Source organism: Eulemur rufifrons, chromosome 18, assembly GCF_041146395.1.
Source record: "Eulemur rufifrons isolate Redbay chromosome 18, OSU_ERuf_1, whole genome shotgun sequence".
Lineage (NCBI taxonomy): Eukaryota > Metazoa > Chordata > Mammalia > Primates > Lemuridae > Eulemur > Eulemur rufifrons.
Genome location: NC_091000.1, coordinates 49571370 through 49597917, shown reverse-complemented (window position 1 = coordinate 49597917; position 26548 = coordinate 49571370). Strand labels below are relative to the sequence as shown.

The 26548-nt window shown below is 38.5% G+C and overlaps 2 protein-coding genes across 3 annotated transcripts in view; one reads left to right on the top strand and one right to left on the bottom strand.

Annotated features, from left to right (window-relative positions):
- Positions 1-26548, top strand: part of ALDH5A1 (aldehyde dehydrogenase 5 family member A1) — a 277572-nt gene that overhangs the window by 155121 nt on the left and 95903 nt on the right. The window lies entirely within an intron of this gene.
- C18H6orf62 (chromosome 18 C6orf62 homolog) lies at positions 2033-17708 on the bottom strand. 2 transcript variants are annotated; one of them, XM_069493121.1, is made up of 5 exons: positions 16706-17708; positions 13454-13630; positions 11812-11934; positions 8589-8723; positions 2033-4134 (listed from the first exon to the last, which is right to left on the bottom strand). In XM_069493121.1, the coding sequence occupies exons 1-5, from the start codon at positions 16745-16747 to the stop codon at positions 4009-4011; spliced, it is 603 nt and encodes a 200-aa protein (XP_069349222.1). In that variant the 5' UTR covers positions 16748-17708; the 3' UTR covers positions 2033-4008. The 2 variants fall into 2 exon arrangements, with proteins under 2 accessions (XP_069349222.1, XP_069349221.1); XM_069493120.1 differs by lacking the exon at positions 16706-17708 and adding an exon at positions 15392-16175.

Below are 26548 nucleotides of genomic sequence, written 5' to 3'. Positions count from 1 at the left end.
CCAAACATTCAGACCATAAAATGGCCAATGCTTAATGAATTTTAGGTCCTTCCCAGATCTAAAATGCCATGCCAGGCCGGGCGCGGTGGCTCACGCCTGTAATCCTAGCACTCTGGGAGGCCGAGGTGGGCGGATCGTTTGAGCTCAGGAGTTCGAGACCAACCTGAGCAAGAGTGAGACCCCATCTCTACTAAAAAAAATAGAAATTATAGGCACAGCTAAAAATATATATAGAAAAAATTAGCCGGGCATGGTGGTGCATGCCTGTAGTCCCAGCTACTCGGGAGGCTGAGACAGGACGATCGCTTGAGCTCAGGAGTTTGAGGTTGCTGTGAGCTAGGCTAACGCCACGGCACTCACTCTAGCCTGAGCAATAGAGTGAGACTCTGTCTCAAAAAATAAAAAAATAAATAAAATGCCATGCCACACTTGCATTTCCTTTTTTAAGATTATGGAACTTCAAAATAGATGAACCATGGCCCACAGTGGAAAATAAAATATATTGAACCATATAGTCTAAAATAGTCCTCAAGAAAGTTTGATGCAAAGCACATTAGTGATACAAAAAATGGCCCAAATGCTTTTCTCCAATAACTTATAGAACTAGCATCTTTTAAAGGGGGAAAACATACTATTGGCCCCTTTTCTAGTACCTAGAATAAAACCATGCAGATCTTGAATCTTCCTGTCTACAGTATTGAAAAGACCAACTTCATTCATTAGTCCATTTCTCAAAGGTCTCAAACTTCTGTTGACCATGGCACTCTTAACATTTGACTTTTACATCAGGGAATCTTAGTGAACATTTCATGACTAAACACTGAAAAGAAACAAAGCAGCTTTAAATAAATTTATAAATACAATTAACAGTTAAAAGTTGGTTTTCCTTTGCCTATATTAGAATGCATGCTCACCTATCAACTGAAAGGACAGAAGCACACTCCATAGAAGCAGTGAGCATACAGAAGACACAAGACCTTGATTTCTAGTTTTTCCCACTAAAAGGAACTCCTTGGATAAATGGCTGATTCCAGGGCTGAAAGCTGGGAGAGAGAAGTTACAAAATGCGCCTCCCCTCCCCAAATTGATACAGGCATACAACATGCACTGGGGGTGGGGTGGAGGAGAAAAACAATCTTTGAGTCCACAGTGTTTAGGTAGGTAATACATGGCAGACAGATGGACTCTTCCTTAGAATGAACACTGAAAGATGTGGAGGGAGGCACAGATTTGGAAAATCACTATTATGTAACCCTCATAAAGATGGGTGTGGAAAGAATCAGCAATGGAGAGCCTGATAAAGGATATTTGCATACTGTTCCCCATGGAGTGCTAATGAGTCCTTTATACAGTGCAGAAACAGGGTAACACTTTGACCAGGCAATCAAAAATAACATCTACAAAGAGCAGATGGAGAGTGTGCTTCTGGATATTAATTTAAGGGCATAAGGTTAATCTATGAACAAATACAATTCAAATGCAAAATGAGAGGTTTACATGAAAAACTACCCTGTACTCCAAAATGTGGAGGTCATGAAACAGAAAGGCTAACGAACTATTCCAGATTAAAGGAGACTAGGGGCTTGGTGAGGTGGCTCATGCCCATAATCCTAGCATTCTGGGAGGCCAAGGTGGGAGGATTTCTTGAGCTCAGGAGTTCAAGACCAGCTTGAGCAAGGGCAGGACCCCATCTCTACTAAAAATAAAAAATTTGCCAGGTATCTTAGCACACTCCTGTGGTCCCAGCTACTTGGGAGGCTGAGGGAGAAGGATCGCTTGAGCCCAGGAGTTTGAGGTTGCAGTGAGCTATGCTGATGCCACTGTACCCTAACCTGGGCAACAGAAACTCTTGTCAATCAATGAGGCTAGGGATGTGACAATTAAATGCAATGATCCTATACTATAGGGGGATTTAAAAAACAAAAACAAAAACACTACCAAGAATATTGAAACAGTTGACAAAACCGGAATAAGGAAGACATGTATATTAATGTTACATTCCCTGTGTTTGATAACTTTAGTTACATAAAATATTCTTGTGCTTGGAACATATACCAAAGTAGTAAGGGGTAAGGAATCAGATATGCAACAAACTCTCAAATGGTTCAGAAAATATGTATATATATACAAAGAAAAATGTGGCAAAATGATAAAAACTAAATAATGTAGAGGTAAAGTTTATAACAGAAACTTTGGCAAGTTTTCTAAATTATTCCAAAACAAAAACTTAAAACCAATGGCTGCTGAAATGCCTAATTTAGTGAACATAACTCAATATAGTATTAATAAAATAGTTAAGAGCTTGGGCTCCAGAGCTGGACAGCCTGGTTTTAAATCCTCCACTACTTATGATTTGGGCAAGTTACTTTAACCTCTGTTATCTATTTCCACTCAAGGTTGTTAGATCAAGTTACAAGCTTAGAAGAGTACCTGGCCATAATAAACATTCAAAGTGTTATTTAAAATAGATTCTAATTTTTAACAGATCAGAGAACATGTGAAAGCATTTTGAAATTAAGAATGGTATTTTTTATTTTCCATGAAGCAGACCATAAGGCTACGCTGTTGTTGAAAGCTGACAAAATGTCTGTGGATTCATGTTGTTGTTGAAGTTACAAACTCAATTGCCAGCTTTTTTCCTTTTGCATATACTCGTTAGCCATGGACTATGAAATAATCCCCTAAGGTGACCAGTAACATCTTACCAGTGACTTGGGGGGAAAAAGTTACCACTTCAAGCTTTGTGTATTCACCTGAATAGTCAGGGAACTTTCACCTATTTTATTTAGGTTTTAATTTTTCAAATTCCAACCAGAAGCTAAATACAATTGGAAACCGGTAAGCACTAGTTTTACTCCAAAGGAGTAGGATCATTCAGATTTACTCCAATAAAAGTATGCAACCCTTAAGCAAAGCTTTTCTTCATTTAAAAGAAAAAAAAAAAAAACTATACAGTAGTCTTTCCTTATGTTCATTGCACAAAATGAGTTCTGCTTTTAGAACTTTGACACTCAATGGTTATTTTTACAATTTAAGATTCCAACTTTTATAACCTTTTTCTACTCCAAAAAACCCTCTAAGTTTTTCTTTAGGATAGTGTAGAAACCAGTATTTCTGCACAATTCACTGGATTTTTTTCTTTGTAATAAAAATCTCTTCTCTTTAAAACCCAAAAGCAAAACAAAAACCAAAAAGGAAAGTCCTCTATCTATCATGGTTTCTGCAGCTATGAATGTGTTTCTCAGTTTTATAGCTGCTTTAGCTACTTCAGACTCCAGATCTGCTTTAATGTGTGTAACTGCATCCACACTCAGCAGAATACTCTTACAACAGCAACTTGGGGAAAGAGATCTGGAAAGAAAATACATGTATTTATGAGTACCAGGAAACAAACATGGCCCAGTAAAATATGAGGCAAGAATGCCTACAATGAGATGCTTTTTTCATTTAAGATTTCTTTCCCATGGTTGTAATTTCTTTTTTTAAACAACCACTTCTGGTTATTAGAATGAATCTGACAGTGCTCTGGAACAACGGTGATTACAGCAAAGCTATTAAGTTTTTAAAAATGTTATTTATACCTGTTACATTCACTTCTCACCCTCTAAATACTGATGACAGATGTATGTCAGAGGCAAAAAAAACCAGCACAAATGGGAAGACCATCAAAAATGAGTATCACCTTGTGCTTTCAAATACATTTAAGCATTTCAGTGTACAATAGTCCTTTCGTTTCACATTTTTAGTAAGATGCTGATGCAGTGCAGCAAATATGCAAAGCATCTTCTTTCACACAGTCCGTTCAGAAGACATCTAATTTTTTTTAAAGTTCTGAGATACAAATGATTAAAAAAAAAAAAAAATCCAGGATGAACAAGTTTCAAAATGCATAGTGTTCTGTGCATGAGTCCGTTTTCTTTAAACTCTGAAAGAATAAAGTGGTAAGAAAAAAATAAGAAAAAATTGCTGCTGCATTCTCTGATCTTCTCCATTTTGCTGGTCAGCGCTCTATTCTGGCATATAAGGACGGAGGTGATCCTCTATGGTGCCAACTGCCCAGTGGGTGAGCTGTTCCTGTGGCAGGTAGAGGCAGATGCTGCATAACTTGAAGATTGTAGCTTTGTTTTTTGGAGTCTGGAAGGGAAGAAATTTTAATATTCTTACTAAGACTTTAACGTAACTGTCACATGAAGTCAATCTCTCCCACAATTTATTAAGCACCTATGGGCACAGTAACAAACATACAGAGTAAAGGATAAAGTATGGTCCCTATCCATAGTCTAGTTAAAAAGACAGAATCTTGCCATACAAGATACAGAAAAAATAGAGTGAAAATGATTGTAAACTAAATAAATGCTTAGAGAATTTCTGCAGAGTTAAAAGGTAAAAAATTCAAGAAGCCAAACAGAGATTATTTGCTAAAAGAAATTAGAGCTAAAGGCATTTAATGGGGACAGATTTGAGTAGAGGTTTGAAGTCATATTTATATACATAAGACAGAAAGCTTATGCGGTCAGAGTAGAAGCTACGGAAAGGATTAAAAATTATAAAGATTTAAGCATATCCTGGGGTAAGACACCAGAAAGCCTAAGTATTACCAGGTAAATCAAACTCTAAGTATCATTTCTAAGTAGTAGTTACCATTTGAACAGCTAACCTATGAATAACATGTGCTAGATGCTTTCACTAACAATTAAAACTACTGCTAGTGAATGGGAGATGGAATCTGAACCCAGACCTGACTGCAAAGTTCTTTTCACTATAGCACCTCTAAAAAGCAAAAGAAAAAACTCTGACTTTGCTAATGTCTGAAGTAGTCTCTATATATGTACATACATTATTTTAAAATGTCACGACCTATGTACCCACACATACATACATATAGAGTTCATATTAAATCTCACAACCACTTTGTGAGTATCATTTGCTCAATTTAACAGAAGGAATATGCTCACAGAAGTTACTTGTCCAACTAAGCCAGCAAGTGCTGCATCTATATTAGAATCCACCAACTCCACGTTTGTCCTTCTAAAACACCTGCCCATCTAAGACTATCATTATCATATATTAAGATAAAAGCACAAGAACTCTGCTAGGTGATTTTGATCAAGTTACTTAATTTATTTCCTTAGCTATAAAGTGGGAGCAGTAAATACCCACAGCTCAGAGGACTGTTATGAGGATTAAACAAGTTCATATATGTAAAGCTCTTAGTATAGACCCTGATACATAACATACTATACGTGTCAGGCACTATCATACCAACTGCCACATGAACTAGTGGGGGCTGATTCTTCTTCTTCATTTTTTTTTTTTTTTTGAGACAGTTTCACTCTTGTTGCCCAGGCTAGACTGCCGTGGCGTCAGCCTAGCTCACAGCAACCTCAAACTCCTGGGCTCAAGCAATCCTCCCGAGTAGCTGGGACTACAGGCATGCGCCACCACGCCCGCCTAATTTTTTTCTATTTTTAGTTGTCTGGCTAATTTCTATTTTTTGAGTAGAGACAGGGTCTCGCTGTTGCTGAGGCTGGTTTTGAATTCCTGACCTCAAGCGATCCTCCCTCCTCGGCCTTCCAGAGTGCTAGGATTACAGGCATTAGCCACCGCGCCCAGCCTGATTCTTCTTTACAATGCAAATATGGCAACAGATCTGCAGCAAAACCTGAGTGGAGGAAGGACTAGGAGCACTGGAGAGGCCAAGCATAGTGGCTCACGCCTGTAATCCTAGCATTCTGGGAGGCCAAGGCAGAAGGATAGCTTGAGCTCAGGAGTTCCAGACCTGCCTGAGCAAAAGTGAGACCCTGTCTCTACCAAAAAAAAAAAAAAAGAAAAGAAAAATTAGCTGAGTGTGCTGGGGCACACCTGTAGTCCTAGCTACTCAGGAGGCTAAGATGAAAGGATCACTTGGGCCCACAAGTTTGAGGTTGCACTGAGCTACAATGATGCCACTGCACTCTACCCACAGCCACAGAGTGAGACTCTGTCTCAAAAAAAAAAAAAGAAAGAAAAAGAAAAAAAAGCACTTGGAGACCAAGCTCACCTACAACTAATCGTTTCAGTTTGTCCCAGACTGAAGGGTTTCCAGAACTTGGGACTTTTAGTGTTAACAAAAGAATAACCCAGGCAAAAAGACTGGTCACCCTACCTACAACCCAAATTTAGCTTAATTTAGCTTATGCACTTAACATTTTCTTTTCATTAAAAGGATTCAAGCTGTTTGCTTCTTAACCCATAGAAAAGATCTGTCCTTGATGCAAAACAGGACATGATTCACTATTTATATAGCACAGTAATTCCTTGAAGTCACTAGTCATTTCCATATAGTATTAATGATCTCATAGTATATTCACATAAAAATGAAGTCTAATTTCTCTATGCTAGTATACTAGTCATCATTAAAGCTTCTGTGATTAAAAATCTGTATTGTGGATTCCATATGTCGATAACCTTTAAAACTGGATAAAATAATGACAAGTGCCTGCTATACACTGTTTTCTCAACAAATACTTCAAATGGAAGTACGCTACAAGCAATTGAAAAGAAAAATAACAGTCAACTTAAAAACATCTACCAGAAAAGAGCTAAAGAAAAAACTGCAAAAAAAAACAAATACCCCAAATCCCACCTAAGTTATGCTTTTCTATTTAGTTTTATCAAATTCCTCCACCAAATTAACTTTCTTCCGTAATTCCCATAGTTCTTTTATTTGTACCTATACCATAATTACTTAACTTTCTATAAGGCAGTAGTTCTAGTGTGATTTGTCTTTACATTTTTTTAATATCTTGCATATTCTTTCTTAACTAAACATATGGTCTATTATGGTAACTAATATCATAAATACTTTCTTTTTAGGTCTTTACTTAAATCACTTTCTGAATGAGGCCTGCTCTGTTGACACCGTTTAAGAATTTAAACACCCAATAGTCTATATTTCTCCACCCAAGTTTCTTTTTCTTTTAGTACTTATCATTTATAAAGACATTTTATTTACTGTTGGATCTTCCATAATGGAATGTGAATTCATGAAGGCAGGAATTTTTGCCTATCTTTTTCATTGCTGTACAGTGCTTTGCACTATATAGGCATTCATTTGTTAAGTGAATGGTAAATAAATTAGGATGTTATTTTTAGAGATTAATAAACTTACAATTAAGAATCTTTTATAAATTCTAAGTGATGGCATTCAGTGATGAAAATAAAGAATGTTTTACAGAATAAAAACTAAATTGGAATACCTGGACTACTTGGGAAGTGCTTACTTGAAGTACATGTGGATCTTTTAAATACAGAGCCCCATCCCTTTAGATTTTGATTTAAAAGGTCTAGGCCAGTGCTTCTCAAAATCTAATGTGTTACAGATCACCTGAGGAATCTGTTAAATATGCAGATTTTGATTACACAGGACCGGAGTAGGGCCTGGGCATCTACATTTTTAACAAGTTGACCACAATGACAAATAGAAAAGCTTTAGGGCAGTGGTTCTCACTCACTACTGTTCACCAGAATGACTTTTAAAATCTCCCAGGTACCAACCAAGTAGTTTCAATGTGCAGCAAAGTTGGGAACCACTGTTCTAGGACAGCGATCCTCAGCCTTGTTGGCACCAGGGACCGATTTCATGGAAGACAGTTTTTCCACGGGGGGTGGGGGGGCGGGCAAGGAGCTCAGGTCGTGATGCATGGGGAGCAGCTGCAAATACAGATGAAGCTTCCACCTGCTGTGTGTGCACTGCCACCGCCCTCACACCCCTTCCTAAGTTTCAAGGAAGACAATTTTTGTGGCCTATGGGTTGGGGACCACAATTCTAGCGTGAGGCCTAGGATATCTGTTTCTTGTTTCCTTAAAAACGTCAAAAATTGTGCAATGTTGTGGGGGCATAACAGAATTAAGTAACTTGCATAAGACACAGTTGCCTGCTGGGTGTGGTGGCATGTCTGTAGTCCAAGATACTTGGGAGGCTGAGGAAGGAGGATCGCTTGCACCCAGGAGTTCACATCTAGCCTGGGCAGAGTGAGACTCCATCTCTTTTATTTTTGTTTTTTTATTAGAAACAGGGTGTAGCTCTGTCGCCCAGGACAGAGTACAGTGGTGGGATCATGGCTCACTGCAGCCTCGAACTCCTGAACACAAGCAATCCTCCTGCCTCAGCCTCCCAAGTAGCTAGGACTATAGGCCCACACCACCATGCCCAGCTAATTTTTCTTATTTTTTTTTTATTTTTTAATTCCTTTTATTTCAGCATATTACGGGGGTACAAATGTTTAGGGTACATATATTGCCTTTGCCCCATCCAAGTCAGAGCTTCAAGCATGTCCATCCCTTAGATAGTGCACACCACACCCATTTGGTGTGTATATATACCCATTCCTTCCTGCCCCCTATTATTATTTTTTTAGAGACAGGGTTTTGCTATGTTGCCCAGGCTGGTCTGAAACTCCTGGCCTCAAGCAATCCTCCCATCTTGGCCTCCCAAAGTGCTGGGATTACAGATGTGAGCGACAGGGCCCAGCCCTATCTCTTAAAAAGTTTGCTAACCAATAAGATTTCAAATGAGCCCTTAAATGGTTTTTCAAAATAATGCTTACCTGCAAGTGCTGTCTGTCAATGAAGAGAAACACTGACTGGTTAGGATTGTTGACAACAATTCCAGTCTTGTCCTTGCGGCTCAGTACGTGCAGAAACTGTTTTTCATAGTCACCGTGATGAAACTCAAATTTGGCCTAATTATAAAATACAAACATTTATATTTAACCACAAACATGTTACACTACCTGAAACATCTGCACCCCTATGCATACATCTGTGCTGTCCAATATGGTAGTCAACAGCCACATATAGCTGCTTAAATTTAATTAAAATTAAATGCAATTTAAGATTCAGTTCTTCAGCAACACCAGCCATATTTCAAATGCTCAATAGTCACATGTGGCCTACTGGCCACCATTTTCAACTATCTCTTGAGATAGAGAACATTTCCTTCATTGTAGAAAGCTGGATAGCACTTTATTATGTGATCTTCAAGAAAAGCTTTGAATCAAAATACTCATCTTATTTTCAAACCTACTCGGCTCAAGACTCCCACCATAGTACTTTAAACTCTAACAGCATCTCCCTCCTTTTGATTAGGAGGCATACTATTATGGCTCTTATAAAGAAATCAGTTTATTCCAATCCTAACTGTACATTTCATTAGTTACGTAACCTTAAGCAAATAATTTAAATTTCCTAAACTTCAGCTTCTTCATCTATGAGGCTCTAACCACTTCATAGGACAGTTTAGAGGATTACATGCAATGTTAACGCCCCACAATTGAAATACAGTCCCACTCCTCATAGACATGAGCTTTTGAGGACATACAAACCTCTTGGAAATTTAAAAAAAATGTTTTAATGTGCATTTGTCCCACAGCTAGACTCACAAGGTTGTTTCTAAAAAATTCTTAAAGTTATCAAAGATTGTTATCAAGTCAGAACATTCCTTCAGTCTTTTAATATGAGGAAGATCAACTCTATTCTCACAAAATGTCTGTAGGCATAGGGAGAGGCCAAATGCTAGGTGAAAAGACAAGGCTTTAATGGGGGATTCAAGAAACTGAGACTTAACAATCTGATGTTTAGGTAATAGTAAATTATAAAAATGACTGTTACTCCATTTGGTTCAAACAATTTTTATTCCTATTATGTCAAAAATAGTAGGAAAGAGTAAGATGGAAAAACCAAAAAAAAAAAAAAAAAAGGCTGGGCACAGTGGCTGATGTCTGTAATCCTTGTACTTTGGGAGGCTGAGGCGGAGGATCACTTGAGCCCATGAATTCAAGGTTACAGCGAGCTATAATCAGGCCACTGCACTCCAGAGTCTGGGCAACAGAGCAAGACCCAGTCTCTAAAAAAAATAAATAAATAAAAATAAATAAAATACAACAGTTAAAAAAAAAAAGTCTGCAAGTTAAAACTTACCATTCCTTTTTTCATTTACCTTGAGAAAGAAAAAACTAAGACATTTGCATTTAAACCCTCTCCTTCAGGATATTCATATAATTTAGATTATTGTAGGGAAATAAATATTAACTTATTTATTGCAATTAAATTCTAAAATTACAAGTTATTACCTATGTCCTACTGCTTATATTTCATCCAAAATTTAAGGTTTTATAATTAATATAAGGAACTTTTCATAGTACAGAGTAGGGAGTTAACAGCATAAACTTTAGCTTTTTTCTTGACCATTAACTTAACTGCATGACCTTGGGCCTATTATTTACCTAATTTCTAACTGGCTCAGTTTCTTTCTCTGCAAAAGGAGGCTCATATCTACCCAGTTATTTTAAGGACTAATATTAAATGTACATAAAGTACTTCAGAGAAAGCCTAGCACAGTCAATTCTCAATAAATATTAGCCATGATTTCAAAGAATAGTACTTGAGACAAGACTATTGTAACTCAATTATTCCAAATAAGGTCTCTGAGAAAAAGAAAGGCTATTAGAAATTTGAAAACATACCATGATAAGCAGACCTACATTTTTCCAATGAGAAATCCTGAACTAAAAAAAATCACCAAAGAAGTCCTAACAATGCTTCTAGAGAGCAGTAAGAGTTAAGGTATAAGCCCTCCTCTGAGAACTTTAAACACATCTTTTCTATTTTCATTTCTTTTATATGCAATTGACATATTGGTGGTTACATCCAGATAAACCCACCGTAAATTGAAAGGCACTTTCAACTTCAAGGTATTTTCAGTTACAGTCAGTTCATCTGGATGTAATTCCATGGTAAACCGAGAATATTGAATGCTTATGATTTTTTCACATCATGGTAAGGTCAAAAAATCTTAAGTTGAACCACTGTAAATTAGGGACATCTGTATAAGATACTTTTACCTGCGTTTAGCTTATCAAGTATCTTTAGAACTTATTACTGTCAAACAGATCTTAGAAAAAGGAATGACAATTTATTTGAGCTGATGTACAGCAACATTACTATGCGGGCAGGGGAGTATACCAACTTACACAGTCTATTACATACAAAGCACCACAAAGATATTTCATAGTAATGGACAGATGCTAAATTTTTTAAATGACAAATACTTTTCATATTCTTACACAACTAGCTTAAAATAAGCCTTCTAATATTTGGTTTAGTATACTTAAAATGAATCCTTAAATGTCATTTTTTTCTAATTGTAAAATAAAAGTATGCTCACTGTAAGAAAATTAAGGATATATAAAATAAATAAAAAAGGAAATACATATGTAAATATATATGATAAAAAAGAAAAGTAGGCCGGCGCTGTGGCTCACGCCTGTAATCCTAGCACTCTGGGAAGCCAAGGCGGGAGGACTGCTTGAGTCTAGGAGGTTGAGACAGCAAGACATCCTCTCTACAAAAAAGTACAAAAAAATTAGCTGGGTGTGGCATGCGCCTGTAGTCCCAGCTACTACTCACGAGTCTGAGGCAGGAAGACTGCTTTAGCCCAGGAGTTTGAGATTGCAGTAAGCTATGATGATGCCACTGCACTGTAGCCAGGCAACAGAGTGAGACCTTGTCTCAAAAAAACAAAAAATGTCTGTCTTAAAAGATTTTCTCTAGTCGTAATTTCAAAGAAACACTGGGCAGTTAAAACCACCTCATGTCAAGTGATTCCATAATCCAAATGTTTTATTCTCTTGCATCACAATACTCAAAAGAAAAAGTGAGACTCATGAAATAAAACTATTAGAAAGCGTATTCCCAAAGAATTTCTCAAGTTAGGCCCTATTCCAGGAGTTTTTACTTATTGAAGTACTCATTACACTTATTTTAGAATACCTGAACAGGCCTAAAAGGCTCATCAGATTCCTTCCACCTAGAAAACAGGAGACAGACAATTTTTTCAATATCATTCCGAGGCCAAAGAATGAAATCCATCTCCTGAGTACAGCCAATTACATCCTATAAAATGACCACAAAAAAAAAAATACTTTAAAAAAAAAAAAACAACATCATTGTATTCAGGAAGCATTAAATTAAAAAAAAAAAAGTAAAAAAACAAAGCTATAACAAGCAACATCACAAATTACAGGATTTGACTATAGAAACATTTTATAAGCACAAAAGGACCATCATAATATCATTTTATATCTTAAGAGCTAACAGTAATAGAAATGTATACAATCTAAACAGTTCATGACCTAATTTTAATTTTTATCTTATAGAGTCATAGTCACTCAGTGCAATGTTCCTGACACCAAGACTTAGATTCATTGATGCATGGTGAAAACTCCAACTAAAGCTCTGATTGGCCGGGCGCGGTGGCTCACGCCTGTAATCCTAGCACTCTGGGAGGCCGAGGCGGGTGGATCGCTCAAGGTCAGGAGTTTGAGACCAGCCTGAGCAAGAGCGAGACCCCGTCTCTACTAAAAATAGAAAGACATTATATGGACAACTAAAAATATATATAGAAAAATTAGCCGGGCATAGTGGCACATGCCTGTAGTCCCAGCTACTCGGGAGGCTGAGGCAGTAGGATCGCTTAAGCCAAGGAGTCTGAGGTTGCTGTGAGCTAAGCTGACGCCACGGCACTCACTCTAGCCTGGGCAACAAAGTGAGACTCTGTCTCAACAACAAAAAAAAAAAAGCTCTGATTGTTGCTGTTGTTAGACCCTGCACCTTAATTTCCACCCTTCAAAATTAGAACCTATTTAACAAAGGTGTCTTAGAACTTCTGATGTGAATCACAATCTTCTTATCACAGATGAAATGCTATTTTTATGTGTTGATAGAAAACTACTTTTCTCCATTCTTAACCTCTTCTTCATTATCATGGCCAACATATTAATTTTCCAAGGCCAATACACCTCTTCCAGACCAGTACATGGTCATCTCCAGTCTCTCCCCACCCCCAAATAATTGAGGGGTCTCTTGTTCAAGTATGCCCAGACTAACTTTGAATGTGTTGCAGTTTAGAAGGGTGGCAGCAATACCTTCTTAAAGTTTTTCATTTATAAAGGGGCATGATTTTAGTTCTCCCCACAAAAGGAAAATTCAATGAACAGCAATATAAAGCATTCACAATAATAATGTACACCATCATCAGCATAATCCCACATAAGCAAAACTATCCTTGTTTTATTTGAAGTCAATTTTTGAAAAACATACTTCAGGAATTTAAAACAATTTTATGCACAGCACTTAAGTTATTAAGAATAGTTGGCTATCACAAATACCTAACATTGATTGATGAAATCCCTCTATATACTTTATCTATCAAGCATGAAGGCAAAACTACATTTTTATAACCCTATTAATAGTACATGTTTAAGGTTTCTAAAGCATGATCCCAGTTATTAACATGGCGCAAAGACAAATTTACCTCCAGAGATTCATTACCATAGTAACTACCATGGGGGGGAATGCAAACTTAACCCACAAAAACTTACCTACCAAGTTTAGACTTAAGAGACAAACTTACCCTTCTCATAGACTGGTATCGAGGAGCATGGAGCTGTACCACATCCTTCTGTAAAAGCTCTATGGAACTTTCCAAGGAATAGCTGGAATCTCGCACACCTTTCAGGATATTTTCTTCATAATTATTTGTCATGACTGGTATAACCTCAGACACTTCAAAAAGTGCTGACTTTTTCTTCTAAAAGAAAACAAAATGGTGTATTAATTCACTGAGAGCACTGTCTTTTAACACCCAGTTCATATTACAACTTCAAGTGCCTATATTCTAATTCTGCAAAATTCTTAACTGAAGTAATTTTTATACTGAAAACAGATTTTCAGATAGGTGGATCCTTCTGTTCTTCCCCCTAAAAGTACTTATTTTAGATAATAGTATTTCTTAAATGCTATAAGAAACAAACACCAGAAACCCCTAAAGTTTAAGGGGAAAAAAAAAAAGCAGTGATGTAGTCTTGACATAATTTCATTTAACTGGTTCTATATACAGCTAAATAACAATCTCACCACTTTAAAAACAGAAGAGCTATTCAGAAAAATTAACTATTTCTTAAATGAGTCAATTTCCATCACTCTTTCTGGATATTATATAATCACAAATGTTAACATTTGAAAGGATTTTTTAAAAAGATACACCAAATTGTTTCAGAATTAGTTAAGACCAAGTGCTCATCACGAATCTAGCTTTAAAAATCCCATATTATGAAGTATAGATCATGAACTATTCAGGACAATTGCACACTGTCCATTCAAAGAATAAAACCAGATTTTCAGTTTTTACAGAACTAGATGGTACAATTTGGAGTGATTTACAGATTAAATACAAAGACCTAGTCTCACCACTTCAATCTTGGATTTATTTAGAAAGCTCACCTTATAGTATCTTCAACTAACTCTAATCTTATCAATTTTGAATTAACTTGTCAAAAAAAGTAAGAAAAAGAAAATGGGAACATAAATCCTTGATACTATCCAATCTCGGGACAATCATTTCAAAACAAATTACTTTGAAACTATTTTACAATGCAACTAAAGTGTTCTTAAATAGAAATAACCGTTAAGAGTGGGGTAACAACCTAGAAAACTTGCAAATACTGATACCACACTAAGATTATATTTCTGATCTAAAATTAACCCACATTCTAAGTGCAAAAAGTAGTACTTCCTTATATTCATAACCTAATCTCATGTCACATAGCCTTGTTGATAATTTAAGAAACTCCATTTTAAGTTGCGATACTGCTTTTATCATGTCCTTGAGTACTCAAAACTCACTGCTATTTAACTGCAGAATTAATTCTGATTAAGAAAAAGTATCTTCCTTTCCTTCTGAAGTGACGGAAAGAAAACTAAAAAAATAAATAAATAAAATAAAATAAAAAATATCCTTTAGGTCATTTTGAATTTTTAAACATTGTACTTCTAAACACGAACTAACCATTTCAGTATTTAACTGCTCCTATAAATTAAAAGTACATTCTATTTCATTAAATGTACCATGAGAAAAGGTACCTACATCATGGAGTTGAAGAAAACAGGCTGACTTTAGCATATAAACACTTGGATTCCAATTTAACACTTTCAAACATCCTATTTATATTTACACTAGATAATCTTTGCATTCAGTTATAAAGTTCCCTATGTAATTCCATATAAATTTCTACAATTTTGCTCACCCCATGTCAACTAAATGTGGATTCTACTAAGCTTTTGACAGTATTTCCAAACTAAAAAAATACTCAAGGGCCTTCCATTCATAATTACACGGCAAGTGCTCAATTCATAGAATCACCCAAAGGGTGAAAAATAAAGGGTATAAAGCAAACTTTTTTCCCCAACCACTCTTTAACCTAATATTCATAATTATTTAAGAGTAACAAACAACTTTATATACACTTACAAAAATCACTTGTGCTAATTCACATTAAGAACTTTAAATTACCTTCTCCTTGAATACAAAGGCAATATACATCTTGAAGTCAAACTGGTCAGCTAGAGATTCTTTTTTCTTTCTAAGCTGAGCACGTAGTCTGTTCAGAGCTTGTTTCTTCCGGGAGTTTGGGTCCCCCATTTTGAAATACAGGTGGTACTAAAGCCTTTGGAAATTGTCACTAAACTATGGGCACTTTTTCTTAAGACTCAAGTACAACAGAAACAAGTCATTTTTTTCCCCTGCTAATATGATTGAATAGCTAAAATCACAACTGTAACCCAAAACTGCACCCTCTGGCACTATTAGCAGACTGTCATATTACAGGGTCAAGAAACAAAAGCTGCTGTCCTGTCATGTTTGGACAATAATGTTTGGGGTCAGATAGGAAAAAGGAAAGGAAGGAAGGAAGGAAAGGAGAAAATACTTGAACTAACTTTCTGGAAAACACATTTGGCTTAACTGCCAAAATAAAGGCTTTGGGGGGAAATGAAAAGCCTGTAATCAGGATTTAGGTGTGCAACAAAACACAGCGGACAGCAGTCCAATCCTTAAAACCCATCCAGATTTTCCCCCTTTTTAGAAAAGGAACAAGGAGGGGGAAAGTGTGATCCTTGTTTTCCAAATACAAAAAATTAAAAAAAAAAAAAGAAAAAGAAAATACTAAAACAGGGTAGGTGAATGAAACTGAAATATCCAATTGTATTTTACCCAGCCAGATCCATGGCCGTAGTACCTAATTAATTCTTAGTTATTTCAGATTTCACTATTGCTATGTATTGTCAGTGCTTGTTATTGATTACACTTGGTGGCGAGCAAAGAGAAAAGTGCAAAATCGGTAGAGAAGGAAGGGGAGAGGTACAGGGTTTCCCTGCAATCAACTACAGTGTATACTGGGGGCGGGCAGCTGTTGCCCAAAGGAGCCATGAGAAAAAACAGCGGAGTCATTACCAACTTCCCCATCACCCACATTTTCACCCTCAGGCGGCTGCTAATGCTGCTGCCAAGGAGAATCATGATGGCAAAGGAAAAGAGGGTATAAAATACGGTATTAATAATTATTCCGGCTCTGTGGTTAGATCTGATTAATGCCCGGGTTCCCAACACTCCCAGCCCTGCAACTAGTCCTACATTCCCCAAGGAAGCCTTCCCTGTGGATTTGCCCCCGTTCAAGATGGTAGGGAGTGTGATTTATCTTCTTGTGAGCATTGCTGAGGCAAAGGTGGCGGGTTCTTCTCCCAAATCCCAGGCAGCGCCCGGGGACCACCTGCGTTCCACCCCCCCAGGTCCCACCCCCACCCCTTGCCTTCAGCGGCAGCGACTCACTCGCACCACGGGAGACACAGGATCACTCAGGTTTTCACTCATTTCATCGTGGAAACAATTCCCGCCCGGGTAGAGTAGGCGGGAGTGGGTAAATGGGAAGGATCAGTGGGAAAAAAAGAAAACAGTTGTGTTAATATTACTTTTTAAAGTAAGCCCACCCGCCCACCCCCCCAAAAAATTTAAGTTCCCGGATTCCGGATTAGCTAGCTCTCAAGTTGAACAGACCATGTTTCCAGAGTTTGGATTGTTTAGGGTGGGGTCGTTAGTTTGTTTCCCAAGTGGGCAGGGGTTGGAATCAAGTCAGCTGGGGCGGGGTGGGTGACGGGGAAATCCCCTCCCTATCCCCGCGGAGACCGGGACTCACGGACCGACTCTCAAGCAGGGGTTTGGGCCCTCTAGCCGCAGCCTGCGGGCGGAGCGGTGGCGGCGGCGGAAGAGGAGGCGGCGGCGGGGGCGCTGCTCGCAGCACGGGCAGGAGCCATGTCAAGAGAAAACCACCAGCCAACTGAGCCCCTCCATCCCCGCTGCAGTGCGCACTGTGACCGGGCCGCCCGCGCTGCTGCCGCCGCTCAGCCCCCACCTGGGACCCATAGTCTGGCTCGGCGCCCTGGACGGCGACGTAGGGGAAGGACGCGGGGGCAGCGGCGACCGGGAGAGAAAAAGAAAAGGAGGAAAAACAAGGAGAAAGAGAGGGAGTTGAGTTGGTACTGGCGGCGGAGGGGGAGGGGAAGGAGGGAAAGGGAGCCCTGCGCTAAGGGGTCTGTCAGAGAAGTAAACCCCCCAAAATAAAGTTATTTCAGTTCAAGCATCTGCTCTTGAGTCTTTCTTCCCCCCACAGTCGGGTTCCGTTCTCAGGAAAGAAGGTCGAGGAGACCCGGAGGGGGGAAAAGCCGGAGCGGATGATGAGCGTCCGCGGTGGCACAGCCTCGTTCCCCCCCCACCGGTGGCTGCGGAAGCGGCGGCGGCCTCGGGCGCCTCCCGGGTCCGGGGCAGAGTCGCGTTTGAGAAAAGAAGCGAGAACAAACAACTTAAAATGGCAGCGACGGCCGCTGCGTCACCCGCCCCTCACCGGCACCGCCCCGAGCGCTCTGCGGCTGCGCACCCCGCGGGCCTCCACCATATGCGCAGGAGCAAAGGGGGAGAGAGGATTGGAAGCGAGAAGGTTTTCAACATTATGAAGAAAAAGGAAAGACTATCAAGTGGTGAGGACATCAGTAAGACTAAAAAAATATGACTCTTTGACGTGAAACTTCCAATTTAATATATCCTTCTCAAGGGCAAGTTTGAAAGTTGAGACTCCCCTCTCCTCCAGTATGGAGTTTCCGTGGGGCGTGGAAAGGAGCTCCCCACCACTCCCTCCGCCCCCTCCTTCAGGAAGTTCCAGTCTCCAGAGTCGGCTCTTCGTTCCTTCCCCCACTGACGTCATAAAATCACGCCCTTATGCCCTACCCGACAAAACACCCGGATGGAGTTGCTTTTGCCGGGGTCTCGTCAGCGTTTCTGACTCCGGCTGGGTGCGGGACAGAACTGGGGAAGTGGTCTGAGAGTGGGCGAGGGTGCGGGCGGAGTGAAGAAGGAAAAGGAAGCAGTGTGTTGGACGGTTGAGGGGAGATTCTTCTTTCACTTCATTGTCATTGGTCATCTTTCTGGCGATCTGCCCCGCGGCAATCTTTGCAGTAGCAAACTGAGTATTCATTTCCAATAGCTGTAATTGAAACGGCGTGCAGCAGAAAATGTCTCACGTTAGTCCCACGCGGCTCTCTGTCCCCACCCCGCCACGTGCGCGGGCAGGCAGAGCGGTTGCCAAGCTTTGAACAAGGTCAAAAGACGCCGTTTAGGCGTTGCTGCTGTGATTTAGGAGAGAAACAGCCGAACGTGACCTGTGGATTTCCCACCCCCCACCCCCCCGCTGTCAGATCACAAGTTCTATTACGATCCCCTAGGATTTCAGACCTACATCCTGTCCCTTAGTGGTTCTCTGTTTTCTCAAAATATAAAGAGGGCACTGTGGAACGTTTGCTGCGGAATCACACGTCCTTGGCAGCAAAGAGCGTTGAGTCCATTTTTCAGAGCTCTAATGTGCTCATACAATAAAAACGCAGTTATATAAGTGATTAGCAGAAGTTAATATTCCACGTAAGCAATGCCTTTATTGGCTACTCTCTGATGAAATTTTAAACGTATACAGGGCCCCAAAATTACTGCTTTTCACGTTTTGTTTTTTTTTTGTTTTTTTTTTTAAGACTGTGTCTCACTCTGTTGCCGGGGCTAGAGTGCTCTGGCGTCAGCCTAGCTCACAGGAACCTCAAACTCCTGAGCTCAAGCAATCCTCTTGCCTCAGCCTCCCGAGTACCTGGGACTACAGGCATGTGCCACTATGCCCGGCTGTTTTTCTATATGTATTTTTGGTTGTCCATATAATTTCTTTCTATTTTTAGTAGAGACAGGGTCTTGCACTTGGTCAGGCTGGTCTCGAACTCCTGAGCTCAGACAATCTGCCCCCGCCTGGGCCTCCCAGAGTGCTAGGATTACAGGCGTGAGCCACCGCACCTGGCCTGCTTTTCACGTCTTGAAATCAAAATAGATTAGCTGTAAATACATTTTTTTACCCTTGAGCCAAAAGAATAACTAGTACCCACCCTTCAATATAAGTTGTCCAAAACCAAAGGATGAGATTCCTGAGGTTTCCAAATTTTTCTAACCTTGAAAAATGAAGCTTGCATTTTGCTAGTGTTTTGCTGATTTATTTTTGCAGTCACCTAAGTGTGTGGAAAGCTCACATGGGTAACTACATGAAATGAAGATTTTACTTAGTTTATGGCATTGGTTTAAACAAGAAAGATGTAAGAAAAAAATTAATGCTGACATGTTCTTGACCTCGTGCTGATTAGTACGTAACAGCTTTATTGAAATATAATTAATGTACCATACTATTTACCTACTTCAAGTGTATAATCCAATGGTTTTTAATATATTCAGAGTTATGCAACCGTCACATTATCATCACCCTTAGAAGAAACCCTGTACCCATTAGCAGCCACTCCCCTTCTTCCTCTCTCCCAGCCCTCAGCAACCACTTATTTATGTTCTATCTCTATAGCCATTGCTGGAATTTCATATGGATGGAGACATCCAATATGTGGTCTTTTATGACTGGCTTCTCTACTTAGCATAATGTTTTCAAGGCTCATACATGTAGTAATTCTTTTTATAGTAGGATAATATTCCATTATATGGATATTCTGTATCTTATTTATCCTGTAAAAAGAAAATAAAATCTCAGGACCACCCCTACAAGTTCTTATGCAAAAGAGAAGGTAAAGGCCTCAGGAAACCGTGAAGAACTGGCCCCACAGATCATTCATTAAGGAAGGACATGGAAATTGTAACCAAGTGTGTGGACTATGTATAGCTCCTAAAACTAAAGTTTGTTTGATTTCACACTAATAATGAATTGCAAGTTTATCTTTATAGGTGCACAACAGAGATAAGAAAGGATCAGTCTTCTACCTACCCAGGGAGATCTATATAATTGATGCTTACTTCACTCCCTTCTTTCTCCTCTAACGTTCACCTTATCTTATGGAAAATGTAGATTTTCCTGGGTCTTACAAGAATGTAACCATTTTCTCTCACTATCCACCACCCCCAGCTTTTTATCTGTATGCCTTTAAATGCTGAAACTTTCAAAGTCCCCTTCTGAAAAATAACTTCAGCTTTGTCTACAGTTTGTGTTTTTCCCAGGCATGTCCTCAACTTTGGCTTAATAAACCTTCACTGATTGAAATTTTGCCTCAGTCACTTGTTTGGGTAGATAATCCATCCATCAGTTGATGGACATTTAGGTTGTTTCTGGTTTTTTGGTATTATGAATAACACTGCTATGAATATTTGTTTAAAAGTTTTCCTGTAGGCATATGTTTTTAATTCTCTTGGTGTATACCTAGGAGTGGAATTACTGGGTCATAAGTTAACACTATCTTTAACCATGTGAGGAATTGCCAGACTATTTTCCAATTTGGTAGCACCATTTTACATTCCCATCAGCACTGTATGAGAGTTCCAATTTTTCCACATTCTTCTTAAATCTTTTTGAGTATTGCCATCTTAGTGGGAATGAAGTGGTAGCTTGTGGTGATTTTGATTTGCCCTTCCCACAAAGTTAATGATGTTGAGCATCTTTCCATGTGCTCATTGGCTGGCCATTTTTCTGTTTTCTTTAGAAAAATGTCTATCAGAACTTTTGCCCATTTTTAAATTGGTTTTTAACAAAATTATATTGAGGTATAAAAGTTCTTTATTTAGATACGAGTCCCCTGTTGGATACATGAATTACAAATATTTTTCTCCCATGCTGTGGGTTGTCTTTTCACTTTTTTGGTGGTGTCTTTTGCAGCACAATTTTTTTTTTAATTTTCATGAAGTCCAATTTGTCTATTTGTTCCTTGTGCTTTTGTTGTCATACCTAAGACATTATTGAAGAATTTTTACACCACTGTAATAATCATGAAAAAACAGGATGGAGCAGATGTTAAGTTAAAAATGAAGTTTTTAGTTTCAGCTACTGTGAAACAGAATTGGAGACACCTGGTCCTGGTCACAACTGAGCAAATCCTATGACACTGTGTGCTTGTGGGACTGTGCCAGGTCTTAGTGAGATGAGCCAAGAAATAGCAGCAATGTGCCCTGGAGAAAGAAAACACTTCTAGATCAATTTTCTCTGCAACTTGCAAGGGCTGTAAAATACGAAGGTTAATCAAAGGAAATAAAATTTTAAAAGTCACTACCATAACATTCCTCAATGAAATTCAGATAAACGTCAGAGAGAACTCACTTAAGATTTATCCTTGCTAACTGTGGAAATATATTTCATTAAGTTAGAAACAGCTTATTTAGGGATAGGTTGCTTCAAACAAAATGGGATTTGTGGAGTGATGATGATGCCACCTTCACTAAAAATATCTGCTTAATTTCCCCTTTGAAGCTTTAAATTATACCATTATACCATCTTAATAAAATAACACCTTATAAAGATTCTGTACCAGCCTCCTTCCTGAAAAAACACAATCCAGACTAGCTCAGGAGGGCTGCTAGGTCAACTTCTGACCTTAAGAAACACTAACCCTAGAAATCCCAGTCTCCTACATTTGTTCCAAATTAAAAAATGATTACACAAACATATGCTTATTTACCCTAATTATATGACCATAGGATAGCCAATAAAGTATTTTACAACTGTTCTTCACTATTTTAAAAAGAACCAGCCTTCTCTTTTACTTTTAAAACATACGTTGTCTGTACACACGTGTTCTCTTGTAAAAATCTCGTTTTCTCAACACCCCTCCCATATTTATGACCATCAAACATGCTAGATTTTTCAGGAGTTCTCAAATATTTTGTCCCTTCATTAGAGTTCTCAAATATTTTGTCCGTTCATTTATCAGATATGGGCCTTGATTTTTGGCCATATTTATGGTTAAGCATTTAATAAACATGATTAACACCTACACAGAACAAGTTTATGCTTAGACACTACGGGACTAGTTCTGGTACTCAGGATCTTTAGTTTGATCCTAAAAGCAGCAGCGCCAGGACCTTGTCTCTAGTTTTCAACCTTATAGATTTACCATCTAAGATAACTATGATAATATGTACTAATAAAATTGCACAAGCCAATAGGGATTTTCACAGCATATACTCTAGCACATACAGACCTCCTATCCACCACAGAGCCTCATGGGTACTAAACAAAAAGGATATTAAAAAGAGAAACTATGTTTTTTTTGAGGGCTTTACTTACCCTTTTTTGAGGGTGTCAGAGGATAGCTTGATAATTTAGTCAGCTTCTTTAGTCTGACCCTAACTTCATGTAGGCGCAAACTATAGAAGTCAGTAATTGTTTGCAGGTGGATAGTTGAATATTTACTGAGGGCCTAAAGCAAGTCGTAGGCTTCACAAATGACATTTGGCCAGGTAAACAGCCATTGTCCCAGAGTTTGAAACAGGGTTAAGAAGCAGAGGAATTTGCAGCTGAGTACTTATATCCCACTATGTATTTTCTTTATTTTTTTTAACCTCTACTTTTTTCTCTTCTTCCTTTCTTTCTCTCTCCCACTTTTTCTTTTTCTTCCCCACTTCTCATGCTTTATGCCCACCAGCATTATCCAAAAATATTAATTAAACACCTTTTGTTTACACTTTGGGTTAAAGCTGTACAGTTTACTATCCAAACAAATCTGCTGGTACCATTTGAGAAGGAATTTTTGCCCATTATCTTTGTCTGTTAGTCTCAATTTGTTATCCAAAAATTTTTATTTAGTTTTCCTTGACCCATATCTCCTATTGACTTTTGCTTTTTGACTATTTCCTAATTTCATTTCAAAGATCTTTCTTGATTGCAGATGTTACTCCCACAAGTCAAAATGCTCTTACTATTCCATTTAATGTGTCCAGGAAGGTTACAGTAGATAAATTGGAAAAGTAAGCTTTTAACAATTCTGTTAGAAACACATTATCACCCCTAGAAATAAAATGTGAGAATATTATAAAAAATTTGCTCCATTCATTCTATCCTATTCCCACATGCAAAGGACTTAAGACAAATTTCAGCAGTTAACATATCAAGGCAAATTGAAATATTTTAGGATTTTTTCCTTCCTTCCCAGCACACATTCCACCATCTATTACACAAAGATTAGGTATCGAAAAGGGAATGGGAAAGATATATACACGTGTAATAATTTCTTCCATTGTTAGGGTAATTCTACTTATCTATAGTCACATAAGTATACTTTAATTATAGGATTCCATAAATTCTTTGTGTAGTAATAATACATTTGTATATAGATATAATCCTATGTGCAAATACATACATATATAAGCATACAGAGCACCAGTACACTTTTTCATTTGAACACTGAATAGTTCATTGAATAGTTATCTATTTCTGAATAACAAATCGTCCTAAACTGTAGTGGCTTAAAACAACAAACATTATCTCATAATTATGGGTCAGGAATTCAGGCGCAGCTTAACTGGGCTATTTGGGCTCAGAGTTGTTCATGAGGATGCAGTCAAGATATTGGCCCAGGCTGCAGTCATCTGAAGGCTTGAGTCATACAACTGTTGGTAGACCTCAGTTTCTTACCATATGGGCTTCTCTGTATAGCTTTTTAAGTATCCTCACAACATGGTAGTTGGCTTCCCCCAGAGTGAGTGAACTCAGAGAGTGGAACATAGAAGCCACAATACATTTTATGACCTAGGCAAAGACGTCCTATTCTATCACTTCCATATTGGTTACAGAAGTCAGCCCTACTCGTGTGGGAAGGGTGCACAGGGTATGAATACCAGGGGATGAGAATCACTGGAGCTGTCATCTTAAAGGCTGGCTATCATAAACATCTTTGTGTTGTGTACAAAACAGAACATAGCCATATAAAGGCATTTACCAAAGATCTCCAGTTCCATCATAATCAGCGTAGACTAGGTCAGAGGTCAGCAACTTATTCTTAAAGGGTAATAGTAAATATTTTAGGCTTACAAACCATATAATCTCTGTTTCAGCTACTCAACTTGGTTGTAGCATGAAAACAGCCATAGATAATACATAAACAAATGTGTGCCTGTGTTCCAAAAAACTATACAAAAACAGGCAGCTAGCTGGCCTATATATCAATAGTTTGCTCATCCCTGGACTAGATTATACTGAAATAAAACCCCCAGTATCTCAATGGCTTAAACAAGAAAGCTTTATCGGCCGGGCGCGGTGGCTCACGCCTGTAATCCTAGCACTCTGGGAGGCCGAGGCGGGTGGATCGCTCAAGGTCAGGAGTTCGAGACCAGCCTGAGCAAGAGCGAGACCCCATCTCTACTAAAAATAGAAAGAAATTATATGGACAACTAAAAATATATATATAGAAAAATTAGCCGGGCATAGTGGCGCATGCCTGTAGTCCCAGCTACTCGGGAGGCTGAGGCAGGAGGATCGCTTGAGCCCAGGAGTTTGAGGTTGCTATGAGCTAGGCTGACGGCACGGCACTCACTCTAGCCTGGGCAACAAAGTGAGACTCTGTCTCAAAAAAAAAAAAAAAAAAAAGAAAGAAAGCTTTATCATTCACTCACACAGTTTTGCAGGAAATCTGTTCATTATAGACTTTCAGGAATTCAGAATTATGGAGAATCACATGCTTCTGTGATCACTGAGGCAGAAAACAGAAACATGGCAAATCCCACACTGGTTTTTAAAGCTTCCACCTAGAAGTGACATCACTCTCACTCTCATTCCTTTGGCCAAAGCAAGTCACATGGCTACTCCTAACTTTATGAGATCAGGGAAGTACAAGCCTACCCTGTGCCCAGAAGCGAGGTGAAGCAGATATATTACTATTTGGTAAACAGCACTAATGACTACCAGAGGCATATTGTTTCTAAATCATTTGCTCATTTTCTACCTCTAAACCTCTTCCCTTTTTAATTGAAGATGCACCGTTAGCAGTGTTAGGAGAACTCACTCACAGTGGAAACACTAGACAATAAGGTCTGTTTTTCAGTCACATTTTGCTACTTTGCTTTTCCCCAAACCACTATGACTTCATTTGCTTCAACAATATGTATGGTATATAACTTGCATTTTTTCCTTAGCATTTTTTTCTGCCTGAAATGAAGCTTCCCCAATTCAGCTTCCAATTCAAAGGCAGTCTTTCTACTGTTTCCACACACGCGCACACACACACACACACACACACAAAAGCAGTTATCTACCTCCTCTTTGCAAACAGTAGAGAAGTTAATCAATTACAAATATTTATTGAATACCTACTATATATTTACACTGTACTATGTGTTTTGAAGCCTAGAGAAAAATAAATACTTGTTCCTGAAGAATTTTAAGCAGTTACCAACATAATAATAAACATCTGAAAAAGAATGAGCAATACTATACTGTATAATTAAGAACTGAATTGTGAATGACAGGCATTGAGCTGGATAATAGTAAGATAAGTAGGAGATCAATGAAAGGTGGATTAAATAGTAAATAGGATTCATGAAGAAAGTGTGCTCAAGTTAAGCTTTGAAAGTCTGGAAGAATTTCGCTAGATTTAGGTAGGAGAAGAGAGGAAAAGAGAAGAATGAAATTTCTGGAAAAGGAAACATAATAACTAAGGCATGAAGATGGACATTAGCCTGATGTATTCATGAGACAGTAAAGATATCAACCTAAATAGGATGAAATATGCACATTTAGAAAGAGCAGAAAATAATTTAGAAAAGATAGAATGAAGCTCTGGTTCAAGATGGCAGCCTGAGCACATGCACTTGTCTCCTGTCGCTCACAATACACAATGAAAAAGAACAGTAAATAATTTTCAAACGAACAAAGCCAGAACTGCTAAGAGAATGGGAGGAGGATAATTAGCAGACAATAGTTTTTAACTAAATGCTCATAAACTGATGATAAGGTGAGTGTTGGAAGCCCAGTTAAAGCACTCTTCTCTCTGGCTCTTGCCCTTTTCTCCTAAGGGGAAGCCTCCCTGTTTAGCAAGCTCTACTCAGGAACATTGAACTTCCTGTCAGCCTCTTCTGTTTTCTGGACAATTAACTAGCAGGAAAACAGCCCTATATATAATAATAGAGGAAACACACAGAAAAATCAGCTCATTTCCTCTTTTTTTTTTTTTTTTTTTTTAAACATAGAAAGGTACCGCCAAATCACTGGACACATGAAGGAAATCAGCTACATAAAAATTTTATTTATTTATTTATTTTTTTTGAGACAAAGTCTCACTCTGTTGCCCAGGCTAGAGTGAGTGCCGTGGCGTCAGCCTAGCTCACAGCAACCTC